Source organism: Staurois parvus, unplaced genomic scaffold (assembly GCF_062004578.1).
Source record: "Staurois parvus isolate SC_StPar_1 unplaced genomic scaffold, SC_StPar_1.0 ptg000299l, whole genome shotgun sequence".
NCBI classification, from domain to species: Eukaryota; Metazoa; Chordata; class Amphibia; order Anura; family Ranidae; genus Staurois; species Staurois parvus.
In genome coordinates this window covers 1,947,355-1,971,981 of record NW_028318095.1, presented here as the reverse complement: position 1 = coordinate 1,971,981, position 24,627 = coordinate 1,947,355, and the positions used below count along the sequence as shown (strand labels likewise).

The window sequence follows — 24,627 nt, the reverse complement described above, 5'->3', positions numbered from 1 at the left end:
GAGAAGTGGGAGCTACCGGGAAATAAGAGTTGAAATCTTATTTCTCCTTGAGAGATAGACAGGTGACATAACTCTATTTACAGCTATATGTAAGCAGCTTTTTGGAGAATGACTCACAGCCTACACTGAGATTTTAAAGACAACCTTTCTAAATCCCTGAATATCAGTGCAATCTCTTTCCTCATCTCTGCCAGTTCGTCAGAGAACACTGTGGACAGAAGTCGCGTACGTCCCGGGAGTTGGCTCAGGATCACTGAGCTCCTACCTTGACTGGCTGATTTTCCACCAACTCCTGGGGACCTTGCCTAGTCAAGCGCACTATTTAATCCAGCAGTACAATAAAAATGCATTAACCTTTGTGGCCAGTGCTTGCCTTCAGCATGAAGTGGGAGGCTAAATTGTTTACTCAGGGAATGCTGACATTCATTTTTTTAATACATTCCATTTTGCTCAGAGGAAGTTAATAATTAATTTATGGTCACTGACAGACAGTGACAGACATAAAGTTTAAAACACTATCCACTGTAACCAGTGTATGAACGAGACAGTGATATACTGAGTGTCTTGAAATACTGGAGAGGACAGCCTTTCCCTATAATTAGGTTGTTTTTTTCTTTTAATCTGCTAATGTAATATTTTTTAGCAATACTATATATGGCAATTCTGTCTAACAAATGACCATATACACTCACCGTCCACATGAGTGTTTGGTAACACAAATTGTTAATCAACCTATTACGTGGCAGCAACTCAATGCATTTAGGTATCTAGATTTCGTGAAGATGACTTGCTGAAGTTCAAACTGAGTATCAGAACAGGGATGACAAGGGATTTAAGAGACTTTGAATGGGGCATGGTTGTTGGTGCCAGATGGGCTGGTCTGAGTATTTAAAAAAAAATGCTGATCTATTGGGATTTTCATGCACAACCATCTCTAGGGTTTACAGAGAATGGTCCAAAAAGAGAAAATATCCAGTGAGCAGCAGTTGTGTGGATGAAAATGCCTTGTTGATGTCAGAGATCAGAGGAAAATGGGCAGACTGGTTCAAGATGATAGAAAGGCAACAGTAATTCATGGCAATATGAACCAAAATCTCTGAGGAATGTTTCCAACACCTTCCTGAATCTATGCCATTTAGAATTAAGGCAGTTCGGAAAGCCAAAGGGGGTCCAACCCGGAACTAGAAAGGTGTACCTAATAAAGTGGCCAGTGAGTGTAGTAGAGCAATACCTAATATTTCCATATAAGAGCATGTTTAGACAATATAATAACAGCTGACTGAAAGAAATATTCAAAATAATTTACTTAACCACTTGCCGACCTGCTCACAGTAAATGTACTGCAAGCGGGGGGCAAGTGCTTGCACGGCAACATACATGCCATTGTCAGCAGGTTTCAGCCAATGATTTTGACTGAAACCAGCTGATTAGCTGTGTCCTATCACAGCACAGAGTTTTGTGTTTACAAACACACAGAACTCTGTGTAAACAGAACAGCGATCTGGCTGTTTCTTCTTTCTAAAAAACAGGGAACAAAAGCAGCCAGATCTATAAAAGCAGCACACATAACACACATTACACTTGTGAGACACACAGTTAATCCCTTGACTACCCCTAGATGTTAACCCCTTCCCAGCCAGTGTCATTAGTACAATGTATAGTGTACAGTATTATATCACCATATTAGTGTCACTAGGGATGTCAGTGTCTGTTAGTCAGTGTCCCTTTCAGCCAGTGTCTGTTAGCACCAGATTGCCCGCACACTATCACAGTCCCACTATAAGTCGCTGATCACCGCTATTACCAGTGTTGTGTCTCTAGCTGCATACATTTTAGTATATATACCATAGTTTGTAGATGTTATTACTTTCACACACACCAATTAATATACACTTGCTGGGATTTTTTACCAAAGACATGTAGCAGAATACATTTTAGCCTAAATTTATGAAGAAATTGATTTTATATTGGATAGGTTTTATAACAGAAAATAGAAAATACCTTCTTTGTTTTCAAAACCTTTGGTCTTTTTGTTTATATAATAAAAAATAGAAAACCCAATGATGATCAAATACCACCAAAAGAAAGCTCTATTTGTATGAAAAAAAAGATATAAAATTCATTACAGTGTTGCATGACCATGCAATTGCCATTTAAAGTAGCACATAGCTGAATAGAAAAAATGCACTTGTCATGAAGGGGGTTAAGTCAAGTGGTTAAACAGTCAGTCCTCTGTTAAACAATGTTTCAGTTTTTGATAGATACCGCAGAAACAAATAATCAAATTGTTCCCTATATTTCTCAGACTATAATAAAAAGATTTCTATTTCTAAAGTGGATGTTAGCCTCCACCAGCTATAAATTAATTTGCTAAAGTACTATGTATCTTAAACAGATACCATGTTCTTTTTGCATTTCTTTTGAATATACTGTTTTCACCTCAATCTGCAAGCATATGTGGATAGGATGAAACTGTAAGAGAGAAATCAAGTTGTCACCCTATAATGAGTTGCCACCCCATAACAGGAAGTGCCTGAATAAAGACCTTCATGACAGGATCACCAGGTATTTTTTTAATAAAAGCAGCACACTTACAAATTTTAAAAAGGACTTTTTAAAATTACGTTAACATTCTAAAGATTAGACACTATTAAGTTTCTACCTACTTTAATTTACTTTCCAGGTCTGTACCCCTGGACACAATAACAATCATGGGTCCGTCTATCCCTATTGGATTTTTCATTGATTTCAATGCAACAGGGATCAGAAACACCCAAATGTGTGTGCATTGACAGCAAAATCAGAACTTATGGCAAAGAGCTCTATTGTAATGTACTGTCAAGTGTAATAAAACTATACCACACTTGGTCTCTCCAAGCTGAAAAGAGGGTCAGAATGTGATGCCATCACTCCTAAAACTTTACTTGACCGACACAGACACACAAGGAGCCCCCACCTGCAGACTATCCCTCTTTAACACATTTCACCCAATGAAGGCTTAATCATAGAGATAGAGATGGTCAGGGTGAAAGTATGCTTTTATATACAATGTAAAAAAAATCTAATTAATTAAAAGCTTTCATAAACGGCTAATCTAATTATTAACCCTATAATGTGTATCCATCATGTACTGATATAAAGGGAAATGTATTCAATGAGCTCATTTCCTCATCAGTGTTCTCGCACATAACCTAGCAAGAACTTAAAAAAAAAGCGTATATAAACATATGAAAAATTATACTTTTACCTTTCAGGCCCACTGGTAATATGTGTACAGACATTCATGCACAGGCATATGTCCACATTACACTTAAAGTGTCACTAAAGGCAAAACTTTTTTTTTCATTTTAGATAAAGTAAGGAAGGGTCATAACCCATGTCAGTTTTTTTTTTGCCATCTGTGTCCAGTTAGAGAGATTTCTCTTCACGTCCTGTCCTATAGCCAAAACAGTAAATTAGTAAGTGAGTGAATCTTGGGTTGTCGCCAGAACTAGTGCCCTCATTGGGAGATGTCCCCCTTTATTCCTGTTCTGATGTCAACCCATAATTTGGGATGTTCTTTTACCTTGATTTTCAATGACATCCGTGATAATGGTAAACAGGGCAAATAAAGAGGATGAAACCATAGAAAGCAATAAAACCTGAAAGGTTCTCTAATTCCTCTCCACCCTATCCAAAACTAAAAAAAATTAATTTAGTGTACATACAGTATAGTTGAACAGAAAATATTTGCCTATAAATTATTGCTTACCTTTAAGGATTTAATCTGCAAGGATCCTTGATCCACAATGGACAGTCTTGCATCTCTTCCCATAAAATTAAATCCTTCCTTTAGCCAGCTGATAACTGGCATGGGCTCACCCGTGGCTTTGCATTTCAGTAGCGCTGCACCATCAACTGCCAATGTCTGATTGGCTGGACCCTGCAGGATTATTGGAGGTGGTCTGTCCGTTAACACTAAAATAAAAGCGGAAAAGGTAACAAAAGGATCAAAATGATATAGCAACAAGGATGTCATATAAACCAGTTGAAGATAAGTATAGTGCAATTAAAGCCTAACAGTTATTTCAGGACCAGTTAGATTCCAGCCAATGATGGTTAAACGATCGAAGTCAACATTTTATTTGTTGCTGTGGTTGACATTTACCTGTACAGTGATGGGGTTGGAATGTGAGCTACCATTGTTGTTACATCATGCCCTTTATGTTACTTTTATGAAAGCAGAAATTAGAAAACTGAGCGGGCTATTAGTTTTATGGCAAAAGTCTCTGCTCATTTGCATATTTTTCGATAACACATGTCATTTATTTTAACTACCTAAATGGTTATTCCATAATGCATTAAATGAGACAGATCAATAACAGATTAAAAGTCTTTTTCACCAGGAAGAACACTCGACTCCAGGGCTCTTCAACATCTTACATCATTACAGGCTTCTGTGACACTCAGGTCAGAGGTTAAATGAACACTTAGAGGTTGCAGTCAGGTGTGAACGTCCATAGTGCCATTTAAAGTGGGCCAGTCAGGTATCATTTCAGGAGCCTTCAATTGTTTTCTGTGTTAATATCTAGAATGTAGTTTTGACTTACACTATATTTTCAGTTTATATGATAAATTTACCATTTTATAAATAATTACAGTTAAAGTTCACTGCTTGATCAAATGTGTGTCATAATGTATCTCATTGGTAAAGATATCTAAGAACATGCAACAAGACAAAATGCTCCACAAGCACCAAGCACGGCAGCCATATTTTTTTGTAGACTATGGAATAGTCGTGACAGTTTACTCCATTTGCTTTGTTTTGTCGTTTCTTGGAATAAAGGGACAGATCTAGACTAGAATTCTGTGCCAGTGAAGTCACTGATCCCTTCATCAGCTGACAGACGGCGTTCTTGGACACACTGATTAACCTCACAAAATGGCCCCTTCCACATGACTGCTTCTACTACAGTCAGCTAGTTAGTTCATATTATAGCCTGAAGGTGTCACTGTTGTAATTGCTCTGCCTTTAACATGGTTTTCTTAAATTTTACAGGTAATCCCTAATCTTTATATACATAGGAATTGATTTACCAAAGACAAAGAGGCCGTTCACTTTGCAAAGGAGTTTTCCCTTACCTTAGTGAACATGGTGAACATGAATTCAGCAAAGAACGCCCAATCACGTGTAAGGAAAATTTAAAAAAAAATGTATTTTTACCTGCACATGATTGACTGATGAAAGACAGCAAAGCTTAACTTCATTCAGTAAGCTAAAGGAAATTCCCTTGCAAAGTGAAGGACCTATTTGCCTTTAGTAAATCAACCCAAAATGTACATACTTTAGATTTCAGAACCGCTGATGGTATTTTGATGGTATACACTGTTCTGTTTTGTTCTAGGGGAGAGGACACTGAAGATATACTCACCAATCCTCCCGCCCAAGAATAGTCCTTTCAGCTCCTGCCCTCCTGCAGGCCGCTGGTCTTATAAATGTACTGTTCCTGATGTCAGCACACTCCACAGACAGGCACAGTCCACCGGTGGACCGTGGGGAAGCATGGTTTTCCATAGGATTGGCAGGTCAGGTGAGTATGAGCTTAGTCCTCACCCCTAGAAAAAACAAGCAGTTGATCCATGCAGTGGAGTTCTGCTTTGAATTGCATAATTCTCAATTCTCTGCAGGTCAGTCAAATCTCAGTGCAGATATTTGTGAAAACCAAAGGTGATTAATATGGGATTCACCTGATTCAATCAACCCTATTGTTAAATTCATGTTTTTGGTCTCAACGAGAAAGGAAAGATTGGTTGAATAAAAGAGTTTTAGATTGCAAAATGTTCCAAGGGAGGGGCTGACTAAAAGAGAACTAGAATTTAAGATTTTCATTTACTGATCTGAACTTTGTTCATCATCGGAACAATAGGGGAGAACTGTGTCAAGCTTTGGATGAATGAGCAATGATCAAATAACTCCAAATACATCCTCTGAGTCCCCAGGCAGCTAAAATAAGAAAAATTCGGGTGACAATCAGCAAGTATACTACAGCTAAGGAAAGCTACCATACAGCAATGTCTATGTAAAGGAACATGCTTGAATGTGACTATTTCAAGACACGGGACGCAATATATATCTTTATCATGGTATATTAGGTGTAAGTGATAAAAACATGCACTTTTTTGAAATATGTTATTACAAATTTAACATATATTAACAGAGAGAAGCTCTAAATTCTTGATTTTGGTGTGCTTATATAGTAACACATCACTGTTGTCCAACTAGTCTTTAGATTAATTTATGTATTGTATCTCTTCCCCAACATCTGAAATGTAGTGTTTAAATGATGGTTTAAATGAAATGTTTAGCATGTCATCATTATATAGACGTATTATGCCTTACAAATGTTCCTAAGAGGCATAAGGGGCTTGCATTAAACATTTTCTTTTTTTACTAACACTTCTGTCCCTGGAAAACATAGTTTCCCATAACCAAAATAACAAGATATATAAGTGGTAAATGGGCTTTCCAAAGCATTAAAAAATTTAGGACTTTTAAAGAAAAAGGTAATATCACAAAATACAATTAACTGAAAACTGAGAGCACAAATTTTTCAACTTATCCAACCGGATTTGCAAGTAAGCTGCTAAACGTATGCAGTGTTGTTTAACTGTTTACATTGAAATTGGACAAAATGTGACTTCACATACAGTGAAGCTGAACCAAGGTAAATATAGGAGATACATATTAAAACTGCTCTGTATTCATGATTGCAGCATTAAATGTATGTGTGAATACCTGAATTTGATTTGGTTTTAGCCTTTTACAGTCCCTGTACGGCAAAACTTAGATTGCAAGAGGGAGAAGCAGCACAAAAAAGCAACTGGTTATGCTGCAGTGCTCATATGCAAACAAGCAACATGCTAATAGCAGGAGAGTGCAAAGTGCTCCCACCCCACTTCTAACATCTATCTGTATACTAACTACCCAGTAAAAGAAAGATGCAAATACTTACCTATTTCAGGCAGCTCCTGTCCAGTCACATGATTGGCTCTTCTCTCTCAGCTAGCAATGGCTTCAGGGTAGAGGAAGGAGCGCCAACAACAGATGGCCCTTAGTGAGCCTATGGGTGATGTCAATACTAGGCATTCCAGCTGTTGTCTAATCACCTGGCCAGACCGCAGTGCCCTAACAATAAGTATACAGTTTTTTGTTTTTTTTTACAGGGTAGTTAGTGTAGGTGTTAGAAGTGGGAGCAGTTTTATGCTTAGTTAGTACTACCCTGGAAAAATCAGGTTTCCTGCCCTGCCATAGAGAGCTGTACTGTTTAAATCTCAGGCCTAGAAGGACAGAAAAACAATCCTTTGGCAGATAAATCAGTGTATTTGGATGTTTGTCTGGAGTTCATCTTTAAGATTTCTGTATAAGGCAGGCCATAGATTATGCAATTTTCTTTCCTGCAGCCATGTGTTGCAGGAGAGAAAATCACTTAATTTCACCATCAACACAGTCAGTGTTACATAGTTACATAGTTAGTCTGGATGAAAAAAGACAAAAGTCCATCCAGTTCAACCAAACAAAAAAACAAGAAAAGTTATAATCCTATGCCCACAGTTGATACAGAGGAATGAAAAAAAAAAAAACAGCAAAGCATGATCCAATTTGCTCCTGCAGGTGAAAAAATTCCTTCCTGATCCCCCAAGAGGCAATCGGATATTCCCTGGATCAACTTTACCTATAAATGTTAGTATCCAGTTATATTCTGTGTATCCAAGAAAGAATCCAGGCCTTTTTTTTAAAGCAATCCACTGAGCTGGCCAGAACCATCTTTTGAGGGAGTCTATTCAACATTTTCACAGCTCTTACTGTGAAGAAACCTTTCCGTATTTGGAGATTAAATTTATTTTCCTCAAGGCGTAAAGAGTGCCCCCTTGTCCTCTGTGATGAACTCAGGGTGAATAACTCTACACCGAGTTTACTATACGAACCACTGATGTATTCATACATGTTGATCATATCCCCCCTTAATCTCCTCTTCTCGAGAGAATAAATTCAGTTCCTCAAATCTTTCCTCATAGTTGAGCTCCTCTATGCCTCTTATCAGTTTGGTTGCCCTTCTCTGTATTTTCTCCAGTTCCCCAATGTTCTTTTTGTGAATTGGTGTCCAAAACTGAACTGCATATTACAGATGAGGTGTTACTAATGATTTGTACAGGGGTATAATGATATCTCTCTCTCTGGAGTCTATACCTCTTTTAATACAAGAGAGGATTTTGCTCGCTTTAGAAACCGCAGCTTGGCATTGCATGCCATTATTAAGCTTGTGATCTACCAGAACTCCCAGATCCTTCTCCACCATTGATTCCCCCAGTTGTACTCCCCCTAGTATGTATGATGCATGCATATTCTTAGCCCCCAAGTGCATAACCTTACATTTATCAACATTAAACCTCATTTGCCACATAGTTGCCCAATTAAACAGTGCATTGAGGTCAGCTTGTAAGTTGGAGACATCCTGTAAGGACGTTACTCCACTGCAAAGCTTGGTGTCATCTGCAAAGACTGAAATGGTGTTGATGGGGGAAGCCCTCTCACAGAGCTATTGTGTTCTCCTGGCGGGGGGAGGAATGTCCCTGCCAGGAGAACACAGTGATTATTGCTAGCAGTTATAGCTGCTGGCAGTAATCGAATGCTAGAGATCTGACATGCTGGTTGTACCTGAGTCAACCAATGGATCGACAATCAGTCTGCGCATAGATCGATTGAATCTTGGCCAGTCCCTGCTGGACTGGCAGAGATTCGAACCTCAATTAATTCAACTTCAACTTTATACTGTAGATTGAATATTTTGTTGTGATTCAGCAGTTTTAAAGGTTTTATAGGGTATAACTTAACCATCTAAAATGTATTTAAATGGAAAGAAGTTTATCTATTCAGTATACAATTAATTGTACAGTTTTCTATATTCATTTTATTTTTTTTCCATTCCTTTTTGCCCCAGGCTTTCAGTGGTTCCAAATCTCAGTCAGAAGCACAGGCAAAATCACCAGGCATTTTAAGCAATTTAAACAACACCCAGCTATTTGAAAGAAAAAATCATTACCAGTGGCCTATGGATATTTATGCAAATATCACTGCAGGTAATTACTTTAAATGTAATCTTTCTGCGTTGTGAGTAGTGTAAAAGTTAAGGAAAGCATGAAAAAATGCATATAATTATTTCCCTTCCCCTGACATTTCCAGTGTGATATGAAAACCACAAAGCTCTTTAAATGGATCTAACCTCTGCTGAATCCCCATCATTTTTTTTATTCTGTTACAAATAGACTGCAGTCTTTTACTCTTAACGCAAAGAATTTCTCATCACTGGTATCCTTGAACCCGGCTTGTTCTTCGCAGTAAATCTGTAGACTTACCAGCAGGTGCAACTATTAACAGCTCAATGTTCTGCAAGCCAATGTTTATCCGTTGTGTTTGTTCCAATCACAGCGTCTACCCAGAGTCACCTCTGCTCTGGAGACAGATATGGAAAAATATTGCCAGACTATTAATTGAGAGGACCTTTTAATCTGCGTAGTAATTTCAAGCGTACAAAAATGCATAATTCTGTCAGGTGGAGAGGACAAAAAACTAAGAGACGGAGGCTAAACACAGAAGCAATTAGAGTATCTGATGATAAACACTAACTTTCCAACTAACAATGTAATTTTCTTGCTCTGTTGTATGATGTATTCATTCACTGACCTACTTTCAGCAAAGCAGAAAAGTTGTTTTAATTGTGATAAATCTAAAGAGGGAGAAAAACAATAATTCTACACTTAGTATGGAAGAAAGGATTTTTGAAAGCAAATGGAAATGGTTGTGTAGTCAGAGGTATACCAGTAACTGTTACAGCATTTGTGACCTACTTCTAACCCTGATTGAGGAATGCTTGTCTCTGTACCCCTCCTCGCAACAGGAGAAGCATCATTACGGTGGGTACTATAGTGTCCCTATGGGGGAGATTTACTAAAACTGGTGCACATAGAAACTGCTGCAGCTGTGCATAGTAATCAATCAGCTTCTAGGGTTTATTGTCAAAGCTTAATTGAACAAGCTGAAGTTATAAGCTGATTGGTTACTATGCACAACTGCACCAGATTTTGTGTGCAACAGTTTTAGTAAATCTCCCCCTATGTGTTTATAAAAGAAGTGTAATTATAAAAAGTTTTCCACTAAGGTAGGATTCTCCAAACTGTGGCCCTCCAGGTGTTTGGGAACTGCAAGCCCCATGAGGCCTTGCAAGACTCTCACAGCCACAGGCAAGACTCCCAAAGGCAGAGGCATAATGGGACTTGTAGTACTTCAACAGCTGGAGGGCCATAGTTTGGAGACCCCTGCTCTAAGGAAACCAATGGCTCTTGTAGTTGGGCTAATTTCCCTGGAATACTTGAAACTTTGACATTATACAAATATAATAAATGTGGCAGTCTTAAGTTTGGCCCCTTCCATCCTAGCCATAAAACACAAGCCCATTGAACATTTCATAGGTACAATATATAAAGAGAAAGTACAAGGGAGTGCAAGCCTAAGTCTTGTCTTTAAAAACATAAGTTCACACATTTGCCTTATTCTACTTTGGAACTAGCTTAGCTTTCAGACTAAAATTTGTCATAATGTACAGATAATTGGTGTTCTTGGTAGGTATGTTCCCCATATTATAAGATATACTCCAGTCCAAGCTCACAATTTGGAGTTGGTTTACTTCACCAGAGTTTAGGGAATGAGTTAAAGCTCTGTAGACTTTCATTATCCAATCATGTGCAAGCAACTTTAGCAAGTTTTTTAATCGCACATGATTCCTTGCTAAGTGAAGTTTCAACACATTCAATAAGCTCTGGAAAAACATCTCTTTAATAAATCAACCCTATTGAGCCAAAATGCAGAGGCAAAGGCTTAATCCATAGAAAAAAATTATTTATCAAGAGAGTGGGCGACAAACGCAAATGCCCATTGGGCGCCAAACAAAAAGCAAGTTGCCTAATCTTCAGTAAGTTTTTGTGATACCTATAAACTTCTTTTATACACATTTCTGCATTTTATTGCAAGCGTTTAAAATTGTCCAGAAAATAAGTGAAGTGGTATTCTGGTGCTTCCTCCTCTTATCCTAATGTGTTTGGCACAGGCGTCAAGTGTCTTATGGTAATATGACTCAGATCACCTTTTCTATAAAAATGTTGTTCTGCCAATAAATCAAGTTTACTCTTACTAAAACATTTTATTAAACACGACCACGATTATCACATCCTAAACAGCGTCATCATAGCTGAAAGCTTTGTCACTAAATATCTATGACAAGTGACTGGGTCCAACAGTAGTTGCTACTAATGCAACCTTTATTTGTGCTGCTGTATATTCAGTTTCACTACAGTGAAATTAACATTTAAAGACAAGAAGATTTGCCTGGGTTTGGTTTGCAAACAGTTTAGCAAATATTTCTTAAAGTTTGCAAACTGTGGGTGCACTCCATTGAAGTCTATTGTGGGTGGGGGTATTTTGTTACTCAATTCTGGCCAATTTTAGGGATAATAAGTAAAACTAAAGCCATGGAAAGCTGGACACTGCCATGGGGTACATGTACTGATGTCAAAATAAAAATAGATAAATAGTTTTTCTCCCTAACAGCACCAACAAACGCAAAAGGGGGAATGGGTTATCAATTTCTTAAAATGATTGGTCCTTGTGACACAGCTGACCAAGGACAAAGGCTATGCACTGCATGATGAGTGCTCCTTATTTCTGGCAGTGGACGTGCAGTTTTCAGTCAAACGTTTGTGATTCATCAAACCTGATCTGCAGTAACATTATAACAATATATAGTAACATATGAGTGGGATACTTGGGATACTAGTGTAATTGGTGATATCACATAAAAGATACACAAAGATGCATGCTATGTATGTTTATTATGACCAGGGTTAACATCTTTAAATTGCAAGGATACAAACACTTAAACTGGTTTAAACTGTAATCGGACTGGCATCATATGCATCTGGTAGCAGAAAGGACAGACAAAAACCAATTACATGAGCAACAATGGCAACGTTGGAACAGTAAGCTGGCACGATTGATAGAAACAAGACCCCAAATGTTAAGGGACACAAGGCTGACACAGTTTAATCTTTTCTGTATATAAAGTGCAGTCACCATATAATTTCCAGCAGTGATGGTAAAAATGGACATGCTGCCCTTGATAGACATTTTTTTCTCCTTTTCACAGACTGACAGCGACTGTATATACTCACCATCAGTAACTTCCAGCTGGGCCTTGGCCAATATGCTTCCAGCTACTGTCAAAGCCTGGCAAATGTAGTAACCAGCATCTGAGCGCTGAATGTTGGAAATAGTTAGATCTCCAGTTGGGGACACTGAATACCTACTGTTGGGTTGCTGGGGTTGATTTGGAAAGAGCAAATTCTGTTGAAGAGAAAAAAAAAGGAAAACAATATAAATTAAAAAAAAATAGTCTGCAGTGGCTAATGCAAGCACCTAGTGGGGTTGATTTGGAAAGAGCAAATTCTGTTGAAGAGAAAAAAAAAGGAAAACAATATAAATTAAAAAAAAATAGTCTGCAGTGGCTAATGCAAGCACCTAGTGGGTATACATGATTATTTCTTTTCTTTTTCTAATGTCACATGTCTGAACGTTTGGTTCAAATGATGTATGTCACCCTGTCAGTTTTATAAAAAAGTCAAAATGCCATGTAGAAAAGCAGCCCACATCAGCCAAACAGACATAACTTTTTATTGTTTTGATCTCAGTAAATTGAGATCTGCCCTGCTGCTATAGAAGGCTTATATGATATAAGTTGGGTAGACCTGGATTCTGGTAAGAGTATAAGAATCTGGCATGTGATTTAAAGTGTATGTTCAGCTAAAGCCTGTTTTATTTTTTAGTTTGGATAATTTGAGGAAAAATGTGAACATCTTTCATGTTTTAAGGCAATCTGGTGCTCTGTTAGGCAGCAATACTATTCCGCGGATTGAACAAAAAAATTGATTAGATTCCCCCGACCACACACTTGTGGATGGGGGAATCCCTCCTACTGAGCTATTGTATTCTGACAGAGGAGAGACTACCCCCTTGTCAGAATACACTGATCAGCACATACTGTTATAGCTGGCAGAGCTAATGTGAAAATTGTCCAACAGGCTGGTTGTTCAACCAACCCGCCCATATAAGGATCAAAATTCAGCCAGTCCCTGCTTAACCAGCTGAATTTTGATTAATCTATGGTTGGCTTTAGAGAGATTTCCCTTCACTTAATGTCACAGTTACAAAAACCTAACCAGAAGTGAGGAAAACACTACAATAAGGACACATGAGATGAAACTCATGAGATGAGACGAGACATGAGATTCTTTTCTTACACCATTAAAAAACATTGTTTCTATCTATAATGCTGTTGGAAAGTTTTTTTCACTTTGCATCTAGAGAAACCATTGTCCCCAGGACTCTAAAAGATAGCAAAAAAAAAAATTCAACAGGGGTTCTACTCTTTCGACACTCTATCCAAAGCTGTTTTGGCTGGACATATACTTTAGGCTTCGTGTACAATAGGTGTTTAGCCTTAGTTTATGAGGGTTCGGCATTAAGGTGCAGGTGGAAGGTGGAGGTGCACGGTCCAGCCTCGCTGTCAGCAGCCTGTCAAATTCTATTTCGTTGCTAACAGCCATTGCAGCTAGACAGTGCACCTAGCCATACTTAATGCCCATAACACAAGCAGTCTGCATTCCAGGCATTCATCCTTGGGTGCATATGGTACTAAAAGTAAGTACCACCAGGTACACCATGCAGCCCTATCCACCCACAGTCAATCTCCCATAGAGTTTGACAGGTTGCCAGCAATGGGGCTGAATGGTGTGTCTGTATCTTCCACCTACACCTTAACAACAGAGTTTCATGCACTGAGGTGAAATGCCCAGTGTGCATGAGGCCTAAAGTTACCAGGAATCCCAAAAGCTTTAATTATCAATTTTGAGAGACATTAATGTTTTGAGCTTATGTATCAAGTCTACTAAATGAAAAATCATTTCAATACATCTTTTTATTTCAAATAGTACCAGGCATAATGGTAGGATTATTTTTTAGCTTTTTTTATGCTATGGAGTGAGTAATTTAGCTTTAAAAGGGGTTCATACTTTTTGATTGGGACAGTACATTTTTTTATATATTTTCTTTCTTTATTATTTTCAGGGCTAAAAATAAATTAAAAAAATGTTTTTTCACTTTATAAAGGTCATTTTGAAATGCTGCATTTTAATACCTCATAAATATATATATTTATATACATATACATACTTTGCAGGCAGAAGGTGGGACTATAGGATCCCTTCCCCACATTTTCCAGGCTAATCCTAACTGCATTTCTTAAGAAGGAACTATCTGCTTCTTCCAATATAAGGCTGGAATCTTGTCTCAGAAGGAAATCTAACCAGGACAATAAGGACACTCAGCTGATTCATACCGTATATAAAATGGACATAGACGATTGACAATTAATTCCTTTATCTGTATAGAAATAAGATCAGCTATAATTATGATGGGTGGGACTTAGAAATGATAGGCTGACCTTATCACTGAAAAATGGAGCATTATTTATGTGCTGCTTTGCAGGAGGAATAAAAGAATGGAAGGCTCCAATGCATGGATTATACAAAGAACCGTGTCACCTGGGATGCCTATTGAACTAATTAGTAAACAAATTCTATTTGTATAAACAACAATCAACATGAACCATAAAATATGAAAAGTCAAATGACATCCTTATTTTGTTTTCTAAATAAATTACATTAATGACATCAATTAATTTAATGTTCATTGAAATAAATGAATATACTTCCTACATCACCTGGGTAGATCATTAATTAATTAACATGTAAGAACACTTGATGGTCGAGAATGGTACCTGATGTAGAACATTATTTTGCATCTCTTGTTGTGTACAAATCAAGCCATTGGAATATTGACAAGTACATTACATGGCACATGAATTATGTCACATGGGTGTTTTGTGTTTACATTGTGGCAAGTACAGTTCTACCCTATGGGATGTGTTTAATTAAACAGCAAGCTTGTGTAATTAATTGAGAAGGAAAAAAAAGCTTCATCCAGAACTTAATAGCATTCAATTATGAGGACAAAGAGTACAATTCTACCTTAAAACACCGCACTGGCAAAACAAGAGCTATGGAAGATTATAAAATAGCGTATTAACACTATTCAATTAGCCTGAATTGCTTTAATCTTCCAAATAACGAGTTCTGTTAATTAGAAGCTCTTCACTTTATAATGAAGAGATGGTTGTCCACTTTAAAAGATTCATGCACACCACTACAGAACCACTTAACATAAACATTAGCCTGTTACCAAAATGAAGCTGACTCTGCATTCTTTACTGCTATGCTGGTGTTTGCTCTTATAGTTGTTTATGAATTTAGTATGATGGATGTTTTGATATTCATGTCAACTAGTAAAATCCCTGACAGAGCCTACATTGACGGGTTGTCAGAAGGACCCTTATGTACCCTTGGTAAATAAACAGTTTTTAATGCAAGCCCTCATACCATGGTGCCACTTGGTCATTCTGTCTTTATAAGAAGCCCACAGGGAGTCTGTGGGTCCACAAGTCAGTGGTGGAATGAAAGGATCTACTCCATTCTGACCCTCATGTTCTTTCCCCGTCCATCTTTTTTTTTTAGAATAGGCTGCACAAGCAGTATGTTGGCCCTTGACTGTGCATTTTGCTGGCCAGAAAACTTCAAATGATATAGGTCGCACAAGCAATATGTTGGTCCTTGACTGCACATTTTGCTGGTCAAAAGCCTAATCCGATAGCACAGTCTGTTTATTTAAACCTTATTGTGCCCAACGGTCATTGCTACTCTCTATGGTTAGCGAATATGCCACTAATAATAAGCACTGTGTTTATGCGATGAGTTCTTCTATGTAATTTCCCCATGACCTCATTGACTGTTTGTAATCCATATGGCCTCCACCTAACTAATGTAAATATTTTTAAGTTCTTCAGTTTCTCTCACAATCCAAAATCATGATTCTAGGTTACTAAGTTCACATCAACACTAACAGGAGGAGCTTGGTTTTCAATCCTTGCCAAGCACCCTCCAACTGCCAAGTCTAAAGGATTTTACTAAGCCCAAGAGACCACCATACACTTCCATGTTGCTTTGGCAGATCTGCTGCTGGTTGAATCTCATCAGCAACAGAATCCACTAATCCCAGCTCACTAATGCTCCTTTTGAAACAGAGATGTACAGCAGAATCACTGCTCCCTCACTAGTAGCAGAAATTATTGTGTTTCAAACAATTATGGCTTGAGTTGCATCAGAAAAAAAATAGGAAAATAGCCACAAATGTTTACATTTTTATCTTTTATGACTAACAAGAATCTTTTGAACTCCTGTCAAGTGAATTTGCCTAGGCTGTGATGATGTCATCCGTCTACTGCAGACAGGGAAAGCATTTTCTCTGTCTCCTTACTCACAGGTATTACACTGCAATATAGTTACTTTGTAGTGAGTCACAAGTTGAGAAGGGGCTGACTGGAGTCAGACATTTGTGAACACAGCCAAGAATTGAACACAACCAAGACGTTTTACATAACAGAACCAGCATCTCAGTCCAGGAAGTAAATGATTACCCTGAATTATGGCTGAACCAAATGGCTCCCTCCTTCTGGAGAGAAAAGCAGATGGGTGTATTGTCAGCGGGATCTCTGTGAGAGGTAATACATACCTATGAGTGTTACACTTACAAATTACAGCTTTTTTAATTTTAATTTTTAATTTTTTTTTAATTATATGTACCTAGGAGGATGCAGCATTGATCCAATGCTACATCTGTCCCCCGCTGGCTCTCACAATGAGAACTGAGTGATCAAACACCACTTATCGCTCAGTTCTCCCTGCCACTCTGAGCAGAGAGTAGTGAATGTCAGTCACCGCTTTCTGCTCTGCCCCCTCCCCCCCAGTACTCACTAGAGTGCTGGGCTGTGGAGGGGCAGGAGTGGCTGGCTCAGGCCCTCACTGGCTCGCTGAAAGGCTGAGCCAGGTACTGGTCCAGACATCTGGGTGGATCCCGACTTTAAAGTTGGGATATTTCCTCAGCCTGGGCTAGCTGAATTACATCAGCCAACAGCAAACTTTAGCTTGCTGTCGGCTGAATATGGGTCACAGAAGTGCAGAATGAACTGCACTCCTGTGATCCCCAAGAGAAGTGCAGCCAAACGAGCTTTGGCTGTACTTCTCCTTTAATATACTTACACCCTTATTTTGGTAAAGAAATATAAGGAAACACATAAGATATTACCAGAATCCTTTATAAAAATGTAAGAAAATTCTCACCTGGCTTCCTTCTTTCTGCCAGAATACAGCTGGCTGTGGGTTGCCCTTAGTCTCACAGGGGAATGTCACTGTCCGGCCCTGAGCTACAATCTGATCACGGGGCCTGACAACAAACTGAGGAGGAGCTGTTGAAAAAAAAAAAAACAAACTGATGATATTCCAATTTTCAACTACAAAAAAACCAATACAATGAAATATTATAAGATAATGTAGATGATGTTGTATGTAGAGAGCATTTATTATGGTATGCTTGTTGTCGACTCAAAATATTGGCAGGTTTGTTGAGCTAAACAACTGCTCAGGAAAAATTCAGCTTTAGGCTGAATGCTGTAGTCCTTCCCCAGGGGTACTGCGAGGCCGTGTACTGGTGCCAAACAAAAAAAAACATGACCATAGCAACAATAATTTACTTGAGAAACTTTGACATATGGGGCATATTTTTGGATGAATTCTGAAGACGGATTAGTTACTGGATCAGTGTTTCCATTAAAAGAGGCAAAGTGACAAAGTCACTAAAGGTCATATTCCAACCCACTTTCACTACTGCTCCATCGGAGGCACCATAAATGATCCATTGCTTATGGGTATTGGGCAGTATGTGTTCTACTTCCATAATGCAGTAAGTGGACCTGAGTGACCAATCACCAGGCCTGAATTCTGTCATGTAAGGGAAGGGGTGATGTCACCAACTGTAGTGTAAGCTCCAACACGATCCAAAACACAACTTACACGTGGTTAGGACTGTGCAGGAAAGGAGTGGTGGGGTAGTGCAGGTTAGCTAAGTATAAGTAGATTGGGGGGGTAGACATTAAAGAGAATCTAAATTATAACAAAATTGGTGCTGCGCTCCCACACTTATACTTATATAAATAATTAAATAAAAAATTAGGTTTCAATTACACCCCTAGTGAATCCTCCTGTGTGTAATTATCCCAAACTCAATTCTTCATATTATTATTCAGTCTTATGTAGTGATGTTTGATAAACCATATAAAATAAAATAAAAATGTGCAAAACGCATAAAAAAACCCAATACATCCAGGTGTATAGCCAGGTGTCAGCGACAACCCTTTCCTAGAATAATAGTGTATTCAGGGTAGCGCAGGTGGTTCTCCATTGTTCTTTTTATTAAAGAGAATCTGTCACTTTGCCCAAAATGGGAAGAGAGAATTAATCTCTAATTCCCATTCACATTGTGTAGCAGAAGACAACAGTGAAAGGAGTGAACAAGTCATAGGGTACTTAGTCAGCATCATTCGGTACTTTTTCTAAGCACGTGTCAAGATCCATTTATAACAATCCCTAGAATTCATAAAAAACTGGTGCTGATTTTGTATAAGTATCTTTCATGCATTCTAAAAGAGGTGCAGAATGCACCAAATTCAGGTACTTGTCTAGAAGTTGTCCTTGAATTCGGTGCCACCTTTAGAACGCTCTCGAGACTAGTGAAATTTGTCTGCACCATTTTTTTTCTCTGTATGCCAAAAGAGAGCTGGTCTTAATTAGCTCCACTCTCATAGGATGTGAACTGTCAGTAATTTATTTTGAATTTTGGGCATTCATTGCACCACAACATAAATGTGAACTACCTGAATTTGGTGCACGAGTCACTGTCAGAACCAAAAGTGTTGCAAATGCATTATGAATGTGGCACAATATATTAACAAGAGGGATTATGCCATAAAAGTTTTGCAGCAGCTTTATTGAATCCCCCCCCCCCCCAATGTGTTTAATTCTAGTGTATTTCTTTATGTAATTATAATATATAAAGCAGACTGTACACTAAATGAACAAACAGGCTTTTGCTGTGATATTATATTGTAAAGCGCTGAGCAAACTGTTGGCACTTTATAAATCCTGTATAATAATAATAATATCTTCAAACTGCAGTGAGCTGAACATTAGGATGTCCCACAAAATGATTATCTGCACTATGTTTAGCAATGGGTATACATTGGGTTATACTGGAAAACAGTATGGAGAACACTGCATGAAATAGATTACATGATGACCACACAACAATATTTTAATACAGAATTTGGTCAATGCTACACACAAACTCATTCATGCTAGCATCAGCATCCAAGGGCAAATGTGTTGTCTATGTCATAGAGCAGAGGATTAGTATTCAGACAAGTCAGGTAGTAGGTTAAAGTTCCACATTGTCTGTTGCTTTTGATTAGCTACCTTAGAATTCTTTTAATCTGGCCAGTCTTCAGTTTGCAAAAGGAAAGGAGAAGACATATAAAGCTAGTTGAAAAAAAGTCCATTTGCATTCCTCTACTTTGCTTTAACAGTCGTAAATGCTTCTTCATTATATCTTGTTTTATCTGTACTGAAGAGTGCTATTGTACTAGCTTTAAAAATGAGGTGATTAACCTTGAGGTCTTTCATTGGCATACTGAAGCCCACCTCACACATGGCCTATGCTTTTATTCATGTTCAACATGCTGATTTCCATATTGTCCCATTTGCCAGACATCTGCTGAAAGGAAGCCCTATCTGATTTTATTCCTATTATAATGTATTCATAAATGGTGGTCAGACCCAAACACACTTATCTAAATAGCGCTGAAGATGGTTTTTTTTTTTTTTCACTTTGTGGATGAAATTATTCTTCCTTCTCTAGAGACCTTTAAAAGGGACACAGGAAAAATATCAGATAGGTACAATATAAAGATAGAAGAGCTGGCCTACCATTAGTATTATAAAATAGCTCATTATTGGGTATATTATTACAGGTAGGTATATATATATATATATATATATATATATATATTTTAATATGCAGTACATTCCCAATACCTTAACGGAATATAAACATTTTACATCCCAACAGAGACTATACAGAGCGTTTATCTTATTTATTTCAGGTACTTATGTAGCGCCGTCAATTTACGCAGCGCTTTACACATATATATTGTACATTCACATCAGTCCCTAACCCTCAAGGTGCGTACAATCTAACATACCTAACTTACATTCATACATACACATACTAGGGCCAATTTAGACAGGAGCCAATTAACCTACCAGTATGTCTTTGGAGTGTGGGAGGAAACTGGAGTACCCAGAGGAAACCCACGCAGGGACAGGGAGAACATGCAAACTCCAGGCAGGAGGTGATGTGGCTGGGATTTGAACCAACAACCCTAGTACTGCCAGGCGGAAGTGCTAACCATTTAGCCACTGTGCTGCCCATATATCTGCAGCTAAAGCTGAACTTCTCTCAATCAGCTAAATGTAGACTGGTCAAGAGCACACCCCTAGCCTAATGAATGAATAACGAAGGAGCAGCAGAACACTGATGAGACCATCCCTATTCTCACTGTATTCCTCCCCTTCAGTATTTTTACAGTCAGCATATCTAAAATAGTTGGTCAGGTTGAAAAAAGACATACGTCCATTAAGTTCAGTCAACAGAAAAATGAATAAATTAATTGAAAACCACTATATACAGAACCATAAACCCACAATTGATCCAGAGGAAGGCAAAAAAAAAATCATGGTCCAATCTGCTGTGCAGTACAGCATAGCCTGGCTGGTACCTGGTGCAGACTCTTCCTCTCCCAGTCTGTGTGGTGCTCTGTAGGAGATTACAGATTCATGTATGTACCCTAGTTCCATTTGAAATACATGTAATTATTTCTAATGAATACATTAGTGCACTCATTGCTGTTTTTAATTTGCTAGCAGCTTATCTTTAATTAGATATCTTTAAACTCTTTAATGATCTTGACAGACAAATGGTAATACTATATTATTTTTCTGTCTATGGCCTCTTTTCACATGGGCGTCCTCCATTCCTTCTCAGCAGAAAAGCCTACACTGAGCCCCTGCTGAGTCAGATCAGAACAGAAATGAATGTCATGTATGCTACATATTTGTTTGTTCCTTTTTTTACCTCCTTCTTGGGATGGAGGAAAACATACTCATGTACTCCCAATGAGCAGCTGGATGTAAATGGATGTACATAGATGTCAACATCCAGTCAAGTCCACAAAAGTAGACCTGGACGCAAAGTTCTTGCATTCTGTTTGGCAAATCTGAACAGATCAGGACAGATCAGGAAATGGACGCACATCTGCTTACATCCGGCCACCCATAGAAATGTTGTACATGCAGTCCATTTTTTATCCATCTAATCACAGATCTTTCAAAAAAGGAGTAATTTGGAGGCATATGTCTTGTCTTGGCATTTATGAAAAGAAAGAAATGAGGTAGGCAATCTGTACATTGGGAACTATCAAGTTTCAAATATATATACCATGATTTGTAGACTATAACTTCCACACAGACAAAATAATAAACACTGATTTGGGTTTTTGCCAAAAATGCAACAGAATACATTTGGACTAAATTTATGAAGAAAGATTATTTATTTGTAAAATGTTTTAACAGAAACAAAAAAAATGTTTTTTCAAACTTTTCAGTTATATAGCAAAAAAATTGCAGAAATGGTGATTAAATACCACCAAAAGAAAGCTCTATGTGTCTAAAAAAAGAAATAAAAAAATTAATTAGGGTACAGTGTTGCATGACTGAGTAATTGGCATTAAAAGTGTGACAGTGCTGCAAATCGGCCTGGGCAGAAAGGGGTGAAAGTGTCTGGTACTGAAGTGGTTAAATAACTGGAAAAAATATCCAGCACAGAAATACTCTAATAACATTTGTGCGTTGTGCTCTATTTACACAGAATGAATATACACACACTAGGTGAATTGCTATTTTTATAAATACACCCCATAAATTCTCTGCGTACCCATTCCTCAACAACCTTTCACCAACATAACCATGGAACGCACAGCTGCAATTCAGGGATTACCCCTAAAATCAGTACAGTAAGGAAGCATGGTTAACATAAAATGGAACTTGTGATGTGTTAAGATGTATTTTTTTTTAAATATAAATAAATATATACAGTTTATCTTCCGTAACTGCAGCAGCATTTTCAAATGCGAAATATGCTTACAGTAGGACAATGCGTGTCTGTATGGATAGATATTTGATGAGGCGTTTACTACATTTATATGTTCTGTCATGTCTGTAAATATTTTAGAAGAAGTAAATAATATATCACCATTATTAATGTATTAAATCGAGTACACCATGCAACTACACACAGGGTTGTTTCCTTTGGTGAAGATTTGTCACTGTCAGCTCTGTGAAGTGATAAATTGTTCACGTGACCTTATACAAAACAAATTAAAATACCATCTGACAACAACATAAATGGACAAAATACTCAGTTATAAAATATTCTGAATGTTGCAGGAGCCATTGCACAGCTTGGTTTTAGTTTTTTTTTAATCCACATTGGCATTTTAAAAATTAACTCCAAATATACTGCATAAATATAAAAAAAAAATCACCAAATACAGTCATATTTTTGCTAAAAATAATAAAATTCCAAATGTTAAAAATGTATTTAAATGCATCTAGTGTCATTACCTAAATTAGCTTTGGTATCAGCCCCCTTTAACCCCCTGTACCCTGGCTGTGGAACCCCTCCTTGCTCCCGTAACTGTAACAAACTGAAGGCCTCTACCTATGACTTCCTTCCTTGATAAAACTTTATTCAGCTGCAAGCAGCATGCAATGTGTGCCTGCCCAGGAAATGGCCCTCTCTTACACCTTGTTGGTTGTACCACCCGTAGTAAAGCCAAGAAACAATAGTGCACATTTTGCCTCTAGTAGATTCCTGATCTTGGGATCACTGTGATTGGCTTGTGATCATCATTCTGTGACTAAGAGCAGTAGGAGCTCTTTCATAGGGTTGGGGAGGGCACGATTGGATGAGCTCTCAACACAAAGCAGCGATGCATTTCTGTAACAGCATGGAAGGCCCACTCCATTTTGCCACATATATGTGTATGGCCGATGGGAAGGGGTTAAGTCAGGTCCTAAAGTCTGAACTCTATAAGTTGTCATTTTTTTAAACTTATATTAGGCCAGTTTGGTTACATGTTAATATCCACATGCTGCTGGAGAGACTTGCTGCCTGTACACTGATCGCTGCCATGCATCCACCATCCAGAGAACATCTTGTATTTTTTTCTCTGGTTGGATGAGGTGGTAGTCATCATGACATCATCCGATTCTCTTCTCCCCCTTATCCAATAAAAAATGAGGTATTGTGTTCATTTAAGAAGACAGAAAAGTCTGCTTACCCATGGAGGTATGGGAGCCAGTGGCTCCCTGTGTTCGGTATACGGATGGGAAGTTGCTCCAGCAGCACACAGAAAAGTGCTAAGCTGACTATACTGTTTGCACAGGCTACTATAAGAATTAAAGCCTTCCAAGCAGCCCTGCAGATGTGACACATGGATAATTACATGTAACCAAGCTGGCCTGATAAATACAAAAAACCACAACAATTAGGGAGCAGTGCTACCTTAAATCCTTAATAGTGAATAACATGCATATGACACAAACTAAATAAAAAAATTAAATATGACTTATCACATGTTGATGATGAAACCCACAGGGAAGGACTTCTGGGTGATGTCATATTCACTACTTGGAGCACATGGTGGCCATATTGGAAGAGGCGCTTCCTGGTTTCAAACAGCTATTGATGTGTTTTATTTTGTATGTGCATTTCCTTTACATTTTGCATACAATAAAGCGGAATTTCACTCCCTCCTTCTCCTTTATGTATCTGGTGCATATGTTTTGAGCCATATTAAGTGGCCTTGCAGGGGTGTCCAAACTATGGCCCTCCAGGTGTTGAGGAACTGCAAGTCCCATGTGGCCTTGCAAGACTCTGACATCTACAGGCAAGACACCCACTGGCAGAGGCATGGTGGGACTTGTAGTACTTCAACAGCTGGAGGGCCATAGTTTGGACACTCATGCGGTACACAAGAAAACTGAATGAAAGAGTAACAGGAGAGCAGTGGGTTTTACTGAGCACATTTAGACTCACTTGGTAACACAAGGGGTCACATCCATCTGGTGAGTGCAGTGTGTAATTGGGGCACTACGGATCTTTTAGAGGCACTACAAGTGGAACACACAATTTTTAATTTTGAAGCAAATAATCGACACCAGTGTTGATGTGATTTGATGAGGCACAAAACACTATCCACAATCTTGATGTTAATAATAGTGCTTTATTGTATTTGTATCTTGAATAGATACATCATAGGATATTTTTGTTTTTTGTGATTTACTTTGTGTCATATTCATATTATTCACTATTGAGGATGTAAGGCACCGATATTCCCTATTTTTCACTTTATGGTG

The 24,627-nt window shown here is 38.1% G+C and overlaps 1 protein-coding gene across 11 annotated transcripts in view; it reads right to left on the bottom strand.

The window, feature by feature from the left end:
- ROBO2 (roundabout guidance receptor 2) overlaps nt 1-24,627 on the bottom strand; it is a 1,216,825-nt gene that overhangs the window by 124,909 nt on the left and 1,067,289 nt on the right. For all 11 annotated transcript variants that reach the window (XM_089682904.1, XM_089682898.1, XM_089682906.1 and 8 more), the window contains exons 7-9: nt 17,380-17,504; nt 12,262-12,433; nt 3,752-3,957 (exon numbers count right to left, since the gene is read on the bottom strand). In XM_089682904.1, coding sequence (XP_089539030.1) covers nt 3,752-3,957; nt 12,262-12,433; nt 17,380-17,504 — 503 coding nt within the window. The remainder of the gene's footprint in view (nt 1-3,751; nt 3,958-12,261; nt 12,434-17,379; nt 17,505-24,627) is intronic.